Here is a 15,571-nt window from a genome sequence, read left to right on the forward strand (position 1 = left end):
TGTGCTGGTGGCCTGGGGAGTGCTGAGGTCTCATGTATGTGTCTGCTTGGAAGTGTATGCATTGATGTCCTCACGCATGTGCTGTGCAGTAATGCCTGTGTGAGTCATGTAAGGACCTGCCCGGTTGAGTCTTGCATCATGACCCCTTTTGGGTTCATGTAAATGTACCTAACATTCAAGTTCCTTTTCATAATCTGTGCAAAAAATAATATTGGCCAGAAGTATTAGTCATGTGCCTGTTCATCTTAAACAGTGCCCGAGGGTCGGGGATGGGCGCGTTGTTAAGCGGCATCCGAAGTAATGGAGCGTTGGTATCTGTCTGGGGAAAGCCTCACACAGGCCTGTGTTCCTTCTGTGTCAGTCTTCGCTATGTACGCATGCTCCGTGTATTTTATTTGTGGCTGATCCTGAAGATGGGAGTGTCTCCCTAGTGTTGTACGTACTTAAATGGAATTTCTGCCTGCTTAGCAGGAGGTTGAACCGAGTCCACCCCTGAGGCAACTGGAGGACCATAAAAGGGTACGTAGTCCTGGATGTTGGGAGCTAATGACCACAGCACTGTCCACAGCCACAGGCTGTGACTTAAAGACGGATGATGGTGGTGGTGGTTGTCATTGTCATAGCATTAATTGGCTCAGGACCGATCACAGCCATTTACAGAAATGAAACTGACTGGTGGTTCTACCCATAAACTACCTGTTCGCGCACTACACCCAGCCGGTCCCCGAATAACGACCAAGTCAGCTTTTCACATCCTCTCTTCTTCTCCTGGAATGGCTTTTTCCTTAAGTGTAGCCTTAAAAACAAATTTTTTTTTCTATAAGTAACGGATGGTCATCATGGGTAAAGTATAATAAACAAAACAAGTATAATGGAAAAAATGTTCATAATTATACTACCTAGCTATAAAAGCTGCTCTTGATTTAATATTTTCTTCTGCCCCCCTTTTTGCACACGTGAGAATGTGTGGCAACACACGCAGATACACTTTCATTGTCATTGGGGTTCTTCCAAGTGTATAACTTTTCTTCCCTGCTTTTGTCCTTTAATATATCTAAGCATTTTCTTGGATAGTCTTTGAAAGTTAACAACTGGCTAAAGTTCCACAAATTAACGAGTACTTTGTAATGTTTTCCTTTGATGAGGAACTGGACAAGTGTGTACATATGTGTATAGATTCAAAAAAGGGGAATTTCTAGGCCAAAGGGTAGATTCTTCCTTAAGGTGCTGATTGTGCATTGCTAAACCATTTCCTAGAAGGCCACGTATATCGTTAGCATGCTGACCACTGATTGCACGTTACCCATTTCTGGAAAATACCAGATATCCCGCTTTTCTGGGTGCCTATCATATGCCGATCCCTAGGCTAAGACTTTTACACGTGTTAACGCGTAAATGTTTATAAATGCTGCTGTTGACCTGCCAAGAGAGCCTTCCCCTCCATTTCACAAGTCACAGGGTTAGGAAATGGGCAGTCGTGGCGAGTACCGCCCTGAAAGTGTGTTCACCAGTGTCCTGGAGAATGTGCGTCTGAGATGAGTGGGTGCCCGGGGCACCTTTGTTCTGCTCACGCGCTTTCAGTCCCTGCCTCAGTCCCAGCACATCTCGAGTCCTTTCCTATTTCTTGCGATTGTACTTTCTCAGACTATGACCAAAGATGCTCTTCTAGGAAGTTGGCACTCAGCCCTTCCCCACCGGCTTCCAGTGTCTCCTGCCGTTCATTGATCAAGGGCACCTTGCATTCCTGTTTTTTCCATCCTTGCCTGTCCTTCAAGTGTTGTCCTGGGTCTTAGAAGTAGCTGGTAAAGGCACATAGCTGTCTCTCGTGCCCTGAGTTTGATTTGCTCCAGTGCATGAGCTTTGGAATTAGAAACCGGTTCAAGCCTGCCTTTGCCAGGCCCTCGCTGTGTGATTTGGGGCACATGATTTAACCTCAGTTTCTCCTGCTGTAGAATGCGGGTAATAGTCTCCATCCCTTATGACTGCTCTCCAGGGCTGTGCCCTTGAAGCACTTAGCAGAGCGGCTGGACTCTGAGAAGGGATATTAATGATCATGGTCGCCTTGCACACTGAGACACAGCAGTGATTTGACAGACAACCGGAGTAGGAAAACGAAGGTATTTTTAAATCAAGGTGCTGCCTTAGTGCTGACTAAGGTGTGAGAGGCTCACTGCTCATGTGAGAGGGTAATCTTTCCTGAAGCACCTGATTTTTAAGCGGCTGGAACCTGGGAGCCCAAAGGTCACTTTTCCTCTCCTTTGCGACCTTAACTCTTAGTGCTGTGTTCAACGCTGGGCTCTATTCCCACACAGTTCGTTAGCCACGAGTTTCATTGACGGAATGAAACGCGTTTGAACGGACTTGCAAGGCAGGAGTCTGTTTTCTTGACTCCGCATCACTGACCTGCCTTTTTCACCATTTTCACCTGACACTTAACTGCACATGAAACCCTTTGCCTTTGTCTTTTCTCAGTCTTAGGTAATCATGTGTGTGGAATGTAGAACTTTTTTTACCAGAGACAAACATCTGATATTGGTTTGCATGCTGTAGGTGTAAACTGCTGGGGGAAAACTAGTATTCTTTTTGAAGAAAAGGCTGCATGGCCAAATATGAGAGCTGGGGAAGTGATGTTTTTTGGGAAGTGACTTTTTTTTCCTTCTCTGCAATCAGCTTTCTCAGCCCAGTACGCCGTGAACAGCTTAGTGCTGTTGAGTAATTTATATCAAGATGATTAGGAAGGCTTTTCTCTGCAGATTTTAATTTTTCCTAAATTAAACCACGAGCTCAGAAAAACAGAATTTTCCTTGAACCTAAGTTTTCACACTAAGGATTTGCATCACTTTTAATAATGCTTCTGCATTTTCTCTTTCTGTCCCTTTTTTTTACCTAAAATTTTCAGTCTTTATTCTTTCAGAAAGGGAATGAATCTCATCTTGTTTTTTCGTTTTTTTGTTTTTTAAAAAAAAGCAAATCCCACGTGTTCTCTTTTTTCCCCTTGCCTTAAAATTTATTTTTTGTGGAGTGAAGGTGAGGTGCATGTATGCCAAAAACCGTGCAATTAAGAGGGAAAAAATTAAAAGTTTGTAGGGTGGAGCGTGTGTGTGTGTTTTCCATAATGAACACATTTCATGATATCCTCTTATGGGGGAAAAGGTACCATTTGATGCGTTGGTTGCTATGGTAACTGCTAGGGTTTGTCTGTGCAAGGAGAGGCAAAATGGTAATGTGAGATCCCTTTGGAACTTTAGTTGGCATCCAGGCTGCATAAATGTGAAGTTCCTGTTCCTGGAGTCCACGTGTTCCCGGACGGCATATGCTCCTTTCTCTACTTCCTGCTTCCTTGATTGCAGACTGACCTGGGTCTTGCTGATGAGACCCTCACAACCCCGAGGAGCGGAAACTCTGAGCCACTCCAGTCCTAGGTGGAATCGTAGTGTGAAGCCTCTGGTTGAGTCTTCCCTTAAAGGGTGCATGTTTGTTGGCTGGTGACAGTCACCCTGCCTTTGACCATTCAACCCTGTGCTCTTCCAGGTTCTTGCCACAGTGGCAATGTTGGCTGTTCTCTGTGGCTGCAGCGTACAGGTCTCAGATCAGCCATTTACCTCTCAAACAGTGTTCTTGTGGTGCCCAAGAGGATCCCATAGAAAACCGGGATGGTTTCCTGCCAACCCTCCGTTCTGGGGGAGCTCAGAGTTTGTATCTTCAGAAACAAAATCAAGTAGATGCATCATTGTGTTGACAGAGAGAAATGGTATTTAGTGTACTGTTACATTCAATGTGGCGGTAGCCTTGCCTTTCCCCCTTTTCTTTCTTAGTCAGCTTTCTTGACCATTCCTTTGAAATATGTGTTTCTCTTGTGAAGTCAGCCTTTCAAAATCACCATGCTCTCCATGACTGCTTTGGAAAGCGTTGATAACGTTTGTTCTGGTGCAAAGCTATATCTTTATACAAAAATGTGGTTTCCTAAGCCATTAAAGAATATTATACTGAAAACAGCTTACTTTGAAAGTATTTTTAAAGATCACAAATAGCTTCTTCACTGAAAGTACTCTTGGAATCTTGAATTTACTGGTGGTCGAAGTACGAAATGAGTTTCATGTCCTAGTTACAGGCATTCTCCCTTGCTTAACTACGACGAGAGACGTATTTGTGGATGGAATGGAGAGAGGAAAATTGAGATTTCTTTTCATGCCTGAACTTTCATTTAAAAATCAGGACTGCCTTCCCCCCTTCTCTCTCTCCTGTTTACCCCATCTCTCCATTTTTCCCTGGAGTCTGACCAGCAGCATGCGTTTAACAAAGGAGAAAAGCCAGGCTGTGTAGCTCTGGGACCTCACATCATTTTGACAGTTGAACTAAAGGTTTCTGTGCCTTGGTCCTTCTTCCCTGGTCCTGCCTCCCCACCACCCTTAGGACACTCTTCTCCCTCCCATCTTGTTTTGCAAACACCCTCCTTGAAGTCTCCAGTCCTGCTCTTAGAGCCTCTCAACAAATCACTTTAAGCTCCACTGGCTCCCGTTACAGTGGCAGGTCTCTTCAGAAGAACTCCTGTGTCTCTATTTTAGAGACTTGCTGTATTGCAGCACCTCTTCTCTCTGCTAGACTTCCCACTTACCTCTCAGTGATGTGCCAGAGGAGCTCCAGGACTTAAGGGTCCAGGGGAAATCCATATATCCTTTAACTGGTAGAAACTTCCAGATTGGGAGGTGGTCTGGGAGTCCCTCAGTAAGACTGCACGAGGAGTAGAGCTGAGAATAAATCCCACTGCTTTGTGCTGCTTTACCAATGTGCGTAGTATTTGAGAATAAGTCAAGGTTGTGTTTTTGGTTAGGATTTTTTGTTTTTTTTTCTTTTTTGGTTGGAATCGCGGCAGTTTGTTATATCCCCTGCCCAGGAGTCCTTTGATATTTATGTATATTTTTAAGTTTTTATCATGGAAATGTTTAAAAATATCCAAAATACATATTTTGAAGAGTTTCAAGAACCCTCATTCATAACTCAGCTTCGGTGACTATCAACTCATGCCCACTCTTGTCTCATTTATACCCAGCTAGTACCCTCCTCCCATATTACTTCAAAGCAAATCCCAAATGTCACTTTATCCATGCTACCTATTTTTTGATTGACATATCTGATCTCTGCCAGAAATTTATTTTCTGTTGCATTATTTTTTCTTCACTATGTGACCCATTGACTATTTCTGTAAGAAAGGCTTACTTTCAGCTTATTGTTTTATTTACTCTATTACTCTGATACGTTGAGATTTTCTTTGGACCTTGGGATGAATGCTCTGGTTGGAGTAACATTTTCATATTGCTGTGGGGAAGATGACCTGTGAATTTTTCAATTTGTCTGAATTTTATTGGCTTATCCCAAAGGGATTTTCTCTTGTTTTGTTTTGTTTTTTGTTACTCTTAGTTACCCTCCGAGATTAATGTTCTGTCTTTATCACCGTGTGAGAGAGTACTTTCAAATATTTAATATTTTAGATTGATGCTTTTTTATGATGTGGTTCCCTGAGAAAACACTGAAGAAGTTAACTTCAGAGTTTCCAAATGCTCTTATTAATAATTTATTTTTTCACTGAGTGAGACTGAGCCAGTTATAACTGAGTACCTCTGTGTTGTTTTTTTTAATATTAGTAGCTCAGTCATGCATTAAATTCAGAACCTGATTTCATTATCCTGTTTGAATTAAGGGTGAGGCCCTCAGGCAGATTTTGGTCAACCGTTACTATGGAAACATCAGACCTTCAGGAAGAAGAGAGAGCCTTACCAGCTTTGGCAATGGCCCGCTGTCACCAGGAGGACCCGGCAAGCCCGGGGGAGGAGGTAGGCCACGTGGGGTGCTAATTAGCTGCACGTGTGAACTGAGTGTGCCACGCAAGAGCTGCGTGTTTCTGATGAGCAGGTTGGACCTCTAACAGATGCATTTGGGTTGCAAGTGTATTATTTTAGCAGCTTGTTTTGTCTCTGGTCTACCATCAAATTGGTGTCTAAAAATGTTTCCCTGCAATTAGATATTGGCTGAGTGTTTTGCCCCTTTTTCCCATGCAGCAGCCCTCTTGGTGAGACTTGAATGACTCAATGAACTTGACTTTATCGCACATTTTCTCGTGGCCACGAGGACTCATGTTTTCCCGTAAAATGAGTATGCTGTTGGCAGTGAGGAGGCGAAAGCCACCATTTATTATACACTTACTGAGCCGAAGGCTTTCCCAAGCATTTTGCCTTCTTTATCTCCTTTTCTCCTCTGAGTTACTATCTGGTAGGGACTGCTGTCATCCCTGTTGAACAGAGGAAAGGGGAGCTTATTAGTGACTGGTCTGTAATGTAAAGCTGCTTTAAATTAATTAAATCTAATTCTAATGCCCAAGCTTTGTGCCTCCCCAAAGTCTTAGGTTTCTGCAAAAAAAAAAAAAAAAAAAAAAAAAAAACCAGTAAAGAATTGCTTAAAAACACATCCTGAAAGGAGTCCCAAAACATTGTAAGCACAATTACAGGTAAAGGCTACCAAAACGTTGAATTCAACTGTGAGCGATGGTGTTGGTTTTAAGAGGGGCCAGTAGTTCCGTGCTCAAAGCACAAATGTGAGTTGCCTGATTCCCAGGCTATGGTGATGACCCTTGAGCACTTCAGTCCTTGGTGGACTCTGCTGGTGGCACAGAAGTACTCAGTGGTTAGTAAAGTAATTCTGGCAATCTCTGGGAAGGGATCTTGGGCTTCTCGCCAAATGAAAATGTAGAGCGGATCTGCCCACAGAGCACCCCAGAGACAGACCTTAGCTTCTCATCCAAACGTTCCCAGTGATTGTCAAGCAGAAGTTCTTCCCACAACATCTCAAAACTATTTCTCTTTACTTGCCGAAGTGCAGTCATTCAACAAACATGTGAGGCTCTGGAGCGATATCAGGAGGGGGGTTTGGAAATGCATCAGAGACAGGTTCTGCTTTAAGAAGCTGTTGGAGAGAAGATGTGACAGCCGGTGTCTACCTTGTACTAGAAATGCAATAGATTGGACTCAAGGAAAGCAATGTAAAGGATGTGGCATTTGAATTGAACTCTGCAGGGAGGGACTGATAGATGATTTTCTGGGGGTTTTTTGTGTTTTTTTTTTAATCACCCCATTTCCCCATGAACATTCATATTTCGGGTTTTGCCAATAATAGTGCAAGTTCTTAAATAGGCACTTTCTCAACACGATTGGAATCTGTTCCACTAAATGGCACAGGCCTTCTCTTCCTAAGTATATGCTTCTCGTCTGAAGCTCAGTGAGGAGATGAACTTTGTTTGGTTCACTCCCCTACCCCCTGCTCTCCGCTCCATGCCAAGCACTGAGTCAATATTTATTGAATGAATGAATGAAAAAAGTATGTGAAAGGGTGAGTTTTGGGGCTGCGGTGGGCTTCTTAGAAAGAGAACTGAAGTGATCATTATAGGCTATGCTTCTTGAGCGTGTTTAAGTTCTAAGAAGTGTTTAAGTTCGGTTTGTCTCTTAAACTCAGATCAGTTCTTAATAATTCTGCCCCGGGTCACTGTATTTTAATGTAAGGGAGAGTCTTGACTGGATGGCTTTAAGTCTCTTGCTTGAAATGTCTTATTCTTCCTTCATCTTACCTGCCTACATCCAAGTTCCACCTCTGTTACTTACAAGCTGCACTGGGTGTCCTTGGACAAGTGACTTAATCTCTGTGCTAATAACGAGTACCTTCCTTTGTGCTTGTTAAGATAGCATCACTAAAGTGTTGAGTGCACAAAATGTTGGTACTCGGTAAGTATGCAATAAATGTTAACTGCTCTGATTGTGGTTGATAAGAGCAATGTTCCATCTTCCTAGGGGGAGGTTCCGGGTCCAGCTCCATGAGCAGGGGGGAGATGAGCCTGGCTGAGGTTCAGTGCCATCTTGACAAGGAGGGGGCCTCCAATCTAGTCATCGACCTCATAATGAACGCATCCAGCGATCGAGTGTTCCATGAAAGCATTCTCCTGGCCATCGCCCTGCTGGAAGGAGGCAACACCACCATACAGGTAAGAAGGCAGCTTTGCTGCTCATGGGGCGTCCTTGCTGAACAGGAGGAGGATTTGTTCCGGGCACCAGGTACTGGGCGGTGCTGAGACTCCTGTATGAGAGACAGCTCATTTTTAGGGCACGAAATTGTATTGTTCTGAAAAGCGAATTCTTTTGCTATCTTGCTGTGGTCATCCTGTCCTAATTCAGACTTGGTTCTAAAACGTGAGTTACATTCAAAAACTGATAAAATGCTGAGGATATGTGAAGAAACCTGGCCCAGGATTTGGAGCATACTAGATAATCCGTGAATGTTTGTTCATGAATGATTGCGTGAATTATGTTTACAGCTTTTATCCAGGATCATAGAGGATCCCGTCACCTGATGACCAGAGGGGTTTGGACTGTGTGCTATTTAGATTTGTTACATCTGTGGACCTTGCAGCTCTTGCAAACTATATATTTCTCTTTCTTTTAACTGAAAAGCTCAATAAAACTGAACCAGTGTGAACTAATAGGAGCTAATAGGGGAAAGCCAGGCTAGCTTAGTCAAAGGTAAATAGATGACTTTTTGTTGGCTTGTTATGACGCATATTTTAAAATAATAATAGGAAGTAGAATTCTGAGTAGAAGTCCTTAAAGAAGCAATTTTAATGAATTTTAATAATATATACATAATTTTCACGTGGACACGGCAGTTAAAAAGATTCCTTTAAATATTTTAAAATACTTTGGATACTCCCTTCATGCATTCTTCATTCTTTGTTGGCTCTGAATAAGGGTTTACTTAGCTGTGTGTGTGTGTGTATACATACACACACACACACACACACACACACACACACACACATTTTGATAACAGCTTTTGATTGAGATATAATTCATATATCATAAAGTTCACCCTTATGTATATATTTGACTTGACTATATATTCTTTTTTTTTATGCCATTAATTATTATGCTAGGTCAGCAGGTGTACACTGGGATGTTTGGTCCCCTAATTAAATGTATTATTTCTTTTTTAAAAAAAATAAGTTTATTTTATTTATTTATTTTTGGCTGTGTGGGGTCTTCGTTGCTGCTCATGGGCCCTCTCCAGCTGCGGCGAGCGGGGGCCAGTCCTCGCCGCGGTGCGCGGGCCTCTCACCACGGTGCCCTCCCCTGTTGCAGAGCACGGGCTCCAGGTGTGCAGGCTTCAGCATTTGTAGCACACGGGCTCAGCAGCTGCGGCTCATGGGCTCCAGAGCGCAGGCTCAGCAGCCGTGGTACACGGGCCCAGCTGCTCCACGGCATGTGGGATCCTCCCGAACCAGGACTTGAACCCGCGACCCCTGCATTGGCAGGCGGGCCCTCAACCACTGCGCCACCAGGGAAGCCCTGACCATATATTCTTGGTCTTGAATTTAATTTCAGAATCTGGATTAATGAAGTTTTGTTTCTTTGTGCAAATTTAAAAAGGGCATTTCTTCTCCTGGGCCTGAGCCAGGGCACCTGGGTTTCAGCCCTACTCGCTCCTGCAGCTAGGCGCCCTGTGCCCTCCCCACCCATGGCAACTGCGGCGGCCCTGTCTCTTCGGCCTCCAGCCCAAGTACCCCAACACACACTTCTGACGTTCTTATGTGCGCTGCCCTCAGTTGAGATTTGTGCTGGTGGGAGAGTCCGCTGCACGACTGAACTGTCACACGGGCACCTGTGACCTGTAACATGTGGGCTGCCGTTTGATTTTGTCCCGCGTGAGTCTGACCATGCGTGTGCGCGTGGATGGGTCCTGCAGGTCCTCTGTTCACAAGGATTCGCTCGCCCACTGCCGTGGTCCTGCTGTCTGGGTATGTGCGCTGTCATGGAAGCAGGGCTGAAACTCTCCTGGTCTCTGAACCATGTGATTCCCAGGGACTAGATCAGTCAAACTAAACATTAATTGAGCACTTGCTGTGTACATGACACTGAACTAGGGACTTCAGGGCAGTGGTTTCCAGACACTGGGGCCGGTCGGTCTATGAGAATTTTCTCCAGGCACAGCCAAGTGTGGAAACCAGGGTGATGTGGTCAGTGTTTCATAAACCAAATGTATCAGTTTGAAGGACCATCTGACCATTTTATTCTGAGGTTATAGCCTGTCCAATTTTTTTTTTTTTTTAATCTCTGATATCTTTTCTTGAATAAAGTGGTGTTGATAGTGGTTGGGGTTTTTTCCCTACTGGCCAAATAAGTTGGAAACCTTAGGTTATTCCTTCCCCTCCTCAATTTAAAAAAAAAAAAAAAAAGTTGCTAATTTGCTAATCCCAGTCTTCAAGAAATTAAAAATGAAGCAAGGGTATAAGACTTAGTATACATGCACATAGGAAGCTGTGTCTCAAGAATGATGTGTAGTGCCATCCAAGAGGTAGGAAAGATACTGCGGACCCCCCAAGGGAGAAGTAACGGCAGCCACGTGAAGAGTCAGTGAAAGGTTTTTTGATGACATGGGTTTTGAAGGATGGGTGTGGGTCAGAAAGTTGTGCATAGAGCTGGGGGGTGGGGAGGCTGGACCATGCCGCAGGGCGAGAAGGCCCAGAGGCACAAGAGTGGAAGGCGTGCTCACAGGGCAGGATGTTTTCTAGGAGGGGCATAGGAGGCCTTTTGGGGTGTTGGAAACGATGGGCTACGTGTTGGTAGTTACGTGGGTATAAATCTGTTTCAATCTCTGGGAGCCATACAGTTAGAATTGGTGTGCTTTACTCTACAAAAGCTGTACTTCAATAAAGGAGGAAAAGTATCCTGAGCCCGGTGGGGACAGGACGTCATGAATGGAGACTCTCCAACGCTCGCTCCCTCCTCAAGGCTGGTGCCTTGGACCCATTTATAGTTAATGCATGTTGGCCAAAGTGTCGCCCGATTGGCTGCCAGAAGCCAGAAGGTCAGAGGGCCCCCCACTTGGCCCCGGGAGGCTTTACCGAGTCTGGATGACTGGACACAAGAAGACACCGTTAATTAAGGAATAATGAAGCCCGGGGAGGGCTCGAGGAGACTGAGGGCTGCCGGCGCTGAGCCTGGCTGGCACGACGCAGTCTGAGTTTCTGGCGAGATGCTGTGTTTTTCACAGTGTACCCCTGATGGTGATGGCAAGGCACACAGAAGCTGTTTTTCCTTCCAGTTCTTTATCTTGTAAAGTAATTACGAATATTAGTTTCATGTTTTCACACATTTATTACTCATATGCTCAGGCTCCAGATGAAATGCCTCGGTGGAGCTCCAGGCCCAGCCTCTCGGCGAGCGGAGCTGCTGTCTGTTGGAAGAGCCAGTGTGCTCACGGCTGGGTGGGCCTGGATAGGGTGGCCTGTGAGCCCCCTGCCAGCTTGGGAGGGCACAGCAGGGAGCGTGTGCTGGCTCTGCCCGTGCCCCATCTCTCTCTCCTCCTGTGATTTCAGGGGTTGCTGGGAGGATTTCACCCACTGCCTCGTTAAAACCCTGCGGTTCCAGGAAAATTCATTCTAGCCTGCAGCTGACTTGGCCCTGAGCTCCTCTTTCTCCAGAGAAAATGATGTGGAATTCAAGTTGTCTGGGGCCACCTAAGCACAGACACCCTGCAGTCCCAGGGGGAGTGTGATTCAGTTTTGTTTTGCTTTAGAGAAGCCGGTTCAGAGTACTAAAAGAGCAGCTGGGAAGTTAGCGTGAGTCGGGTGAAGGCTGCAGTTGTGACTGCTAATGGTCGCCGAAGGCTGTCGGCCATTACAGGCGGGGTGGGTCCCAGCTGGAGCACACTGCCCGCCGTCCTTCCTGTTCACCGTGATGTGTCCCAGTCCCAGGAAGGGAATCCAGGTGGGCTCCCCTGGACTCCTGTTTCTCAGGGACAGGTGGTAGAAAAGGCAGTCGCTGTGGGGCGTGCAGCACTGCACAGCTCCAGGGCTGTGTGCTGGTTCTCCAAGGAGACAGCTGCAGAAGAGCCCTTAGCTTTACTAGCGCCTCCTCCCAAGATGTGCAGCAGGCTTCACGTGGAGAGGAAGGGGAGTGAGACATGCTTTCCAACCCAGTTTTGTGTGGGATTCGGGAAGTCATCCCTGGGTTTCTGTTCCTGTGTGTATCTATCATGAGACATACATGCGTGTGGACTCCTGGGTTCCTTACCTCTTTGAATCAGGACTTTTTAGAGATTATTAGATGTTTTTCCAGAAATACTCAGAATCCAGTAGTGATGGCTGGCTGGCTCCATTTCTGAAGTCTTTCTTCCCTGGCTTGTGAAAATAATTATTTAAAGTACGGTGATTGCATAGTCTGTGGGACGTCCATGCAACAGCATCCTACTCAACAATAAAAGGGAATGAACTATTGATAAATGCGATGACGTGGCTGCACCTCAGAGGCATTACGCTGAGTGAAAGAAGCCAGTTTCAGAAAGCGATGCCCTGGGTGCTTCTGTTTATATGACATTCTCAAAGGACAAGGCTGTAGGGATGGAGAACAGATCAGTGTTTTCCAGCATAGGGCTGAGGGGAGAATCCGACCATAAGGAAATAGCACAAAGGAGTTTTTTGGGTGATGCCACTGTTGTGTGTCCTGCTTTGGACACACAAATCTATACATGTGTGAAAATTTGTAGAACTGCGCACCAAAAAGTCAGTTTTACTGTATGATCATTAAAAAATGAAAGTAAAAACCGTAATGATGATGACGATAACCAGCATTTATTAAGGGCTTACTGTGGACCAGGAACTATGCTTACGGGTTTCTCACGTATCATCTCATTTAATTCTTACAGTCTCCCTAAGAGGTAGGTGCCATGATTATCTCATTTTTCAGATGAGACTAAAGCCCAGAATAGTTACGGAACTCGCCCCTCATCATACAAGCAGTAAGTAGTTCTGCTGTGCGTGATCCTGGCTGGGGCTGCAGTCATCAGGGCCTTGATTGGGCTGGGACGGCCAAGATGGCCACTTGTATGGCCGTAGCACTGGTGCTAGCTCCCAGCTGGGTGCTGAGTGGGGACTGTGCCCTTGATTCTCCTCCATGTGGCTTCTCTGTGTGGTCTGGGCTTCTTAGAGCGTGGTGGCTAGGTTCTGAGAAGCAGCGTTTTGGGGAGTAGGATGTGGGAGCTACCAGTCGTTTTAAGGCCTGGGCTTGGAATCCATGGTACAACACTTCTGCCATGTTCTACTGGTCAAAGCCAGTCGTGAGACCGGCTCGGCTCCAGAGGGAGGGGAGAGGAGTGGCACCTCTTGCTGTGGGTAGAGCTTGTGCACTAAGGAGAGAGGGAGGCTGGCTCCCCCACACCCTTGTTATCGTTGATTGAGCACCTGCCATGGGTCGGTCAAGCCCCTGAGTTGGGCAAGAAAGGGAGACACTATTGTCTCTGCAATGGAGGAGCTCAGTTCTCTCTGGAAGTTCAATCCCATTTTTGCAAAAGTGTCAACTCCTGTCCTTCCCCTTCTGATGGTGTGTGAAAATTCACCCTTGTACTGAGGGTAAGGTCACTGGGGACCAGAGTTCTTCAGAAGTTCTAAACTTCATTATCCAGACCTCAGAGGGATTCCATTTGTAGCAGTCCAAAACTAAGGACCTACAATGCTCGCTAGGAACCCTCACATGGAGAATTGACCTTACTCTGAAACCTTGTAATCTGTCACACCATCACTTAAGCCCTGAAATGCCTGGAAGCTGAATTGGGGATAGTTCCTGGCCTGGCATAGTGGACTCCAAGTCTTCCCATATCTTCTGTCCCTGCCCTGGCTTCTCTGAAGATAGATACTGCCTCCAAAACTTCTCCTACCTGGGTGCTGTCAGAGTGGCTCAGGCTTCATGGTGAACCCTCTGCTTATAGGAGCAAGGAGATGGTACCACTACCCTGGGGTTCTCCAGGAATGGGTGACATCGTTGAGCCATGGGACCGAGCTTCTCTTTAAGAGTAACTCCTTCTTTTACATGTAGCTGTCCAGTTTTCCCAGCACCACTTTTTGAAGAGGCTGTCTTCTCCATTGTATGTTCTTGCCTCCTTTGTTGTAAATTAGGTGCCCATCTGTGTGTGGGTTTATCTCTGGGCATTCTATCCTGTACCATTGATCAATATTTCTGTTTCTGTGCCAGTACCATACTGTCTTGATTACTGTAGCTTTGTGGTATAGTTTGAAGTCAGGGAACCTGATTCCTCTAACTCCGTTTTTATTTTTCAAGATTGCTTTGGCTATTCGGCATCTTTTCTGTTTCCATATGAATTGTAAAATTTTTTGTTATAATTCTGTGAAGAATGCCATTGGTAGTTTGATAGGGATTGCATGGAACCAACCTAAATGTCCATCGACAGATGAATGGATAAAGAAGATGTGGCACATGTATACAATGGAATGTTACTCAGCCATAAAAAGAAATGAAATTGAGTTATTTTTAGTGAGGTGGATGGACCTAGAGTCTGTCATACAGAGTGAAATAAGTCAGAAAGAGAAAAACAAATACCGTATGCTAATGCATATGTAAGAAATCTAAAAAAAAAAAATTGGTACCGAGGAACCTAGTTGCAGGGCAGGAATAAAGAGGTAGACGAAGAGAATGGACTTGATCACATGGGGTGGGAGGGCGAAGCTGGGGCGAAGTGAGAGTAGCATGGACATATACACACTACCGAATGTAAAATAGTTGGCTGGTGGGAAGCAGCCGCATTGCACGGGGAGATCAGCTCGGTGCTTCGCGATGACCTAGGGAGGACGGGAGGGAGGCTCAAGAGGAAGGGGATATGGGAACATGTGGCATAGGGCTGATCCTCTTTCTTGTGCAACAGTAACTAACACAGTATTGTGAAGCAATTATACTCCAGTAAAGATCTATTAAAAAAAAAAAAAAGAGTAACTCCTGCCTTCTCTCTGCCCTCTCTCATGCCACCCACTTCCTGCCAGCCCCCAGAAGAAGTCTTTCCGCTTGATGTTTTGTAGCAAGTGGGAAACTATCAAATAAGCATTTGCTTCTGAATTAATTTTTGGCAACGCAGGGCTCAGCGAGCCTCATGCCACTTGCATATCCGTCCTTCGCGTCCTTGCCAACTTCTGTGTTTCTTCCTCCTGACATGTCCCCACCAGCACCCGGGGGAGGTTCTTCCACTTCCTCTTCGCTTCAGGAGGACAGAGACTGCTCTCACCTGGGGGAAGGGGAGGAGTAGAATGTATCTTTGAACATACCCAGTGTTAGGTTTCTTTTTTAAGCACATACAGATGTTTGGGGCTGTACGTGCTGTCACGACCATAGAGAACCTCACAGCAAACGCAGGGAAAAGATCGAAAAAGAACATTTTTTGTGGATTAATTGCTTCCGGTTGCAGAAGCCCAGTGAGTTGTATGTATCAAATGGCTGCCCACGGCTCTTCCCATGCCAAGTCTAGCCTACAGACACACCCAGAAAGGATTTTCTTTTCCGCACGTACACAGCTCGAGTTGGAAAAAGTGAGAAGTGCTCTGTCAGGAAGCTGGCTGCGGATTCAGCTGAGAGAGAGAGAGGTCCCTCGTCCAGGGGCCTTTCCCTTGCCACACACTTATTTTTTGTGGTTGGCTTAAGACAGCAGCCCAAGAGCCAATATTCGATAGGACATCTCCCACCCCTTCCAGAAG

General features: G+C 45.6%; 1 protein-coding gene across 1 annotated transcript in view; it reads left to right on the forward strand.

Annotated features, from left to right (window-relative positions):
- The window catches only part of ITPR1 (inositol 1,4,5-trisphosphate receptor type 1), a 321,074-nt gene that overhangs the window by 211,366 nt on the left and 94,137 nt on the right, over nucleotides 1-15,571 (forward strand). Inside the window, exons 42-44 of the mRNA XM_060022942.1 lie at nucleotides 472-519; nucleotides 5,699-5,831; nucleotides 7,836-8,026. Of these exons, the coding sequence (XP_059878925.1) occupies nucleotides 472-519; nucleotides 5,699-5,831; nucleotides 7,836-8,026 (372 nt within the window). The remainder of the gene's footprint in view (nucleotides 1-471; nucleotides 520-5,698; nucleotides 5,832-7,835; nucleotides 8,027-15,571) is intronic.

The sequence above is a fragment of the Delphinus delphis genome, chromosome 10 (assembly GCF_949987515.2).
Source record: "Delphinus delphis chromosome 10, mDelDel1.2, whole genome shotgun sequence".
NCBI lineage: Eukaryota > Metazoa > Chordata > Mammalia > Artiodactyla > Delphinidae > Delphinus > Delphinus delphis.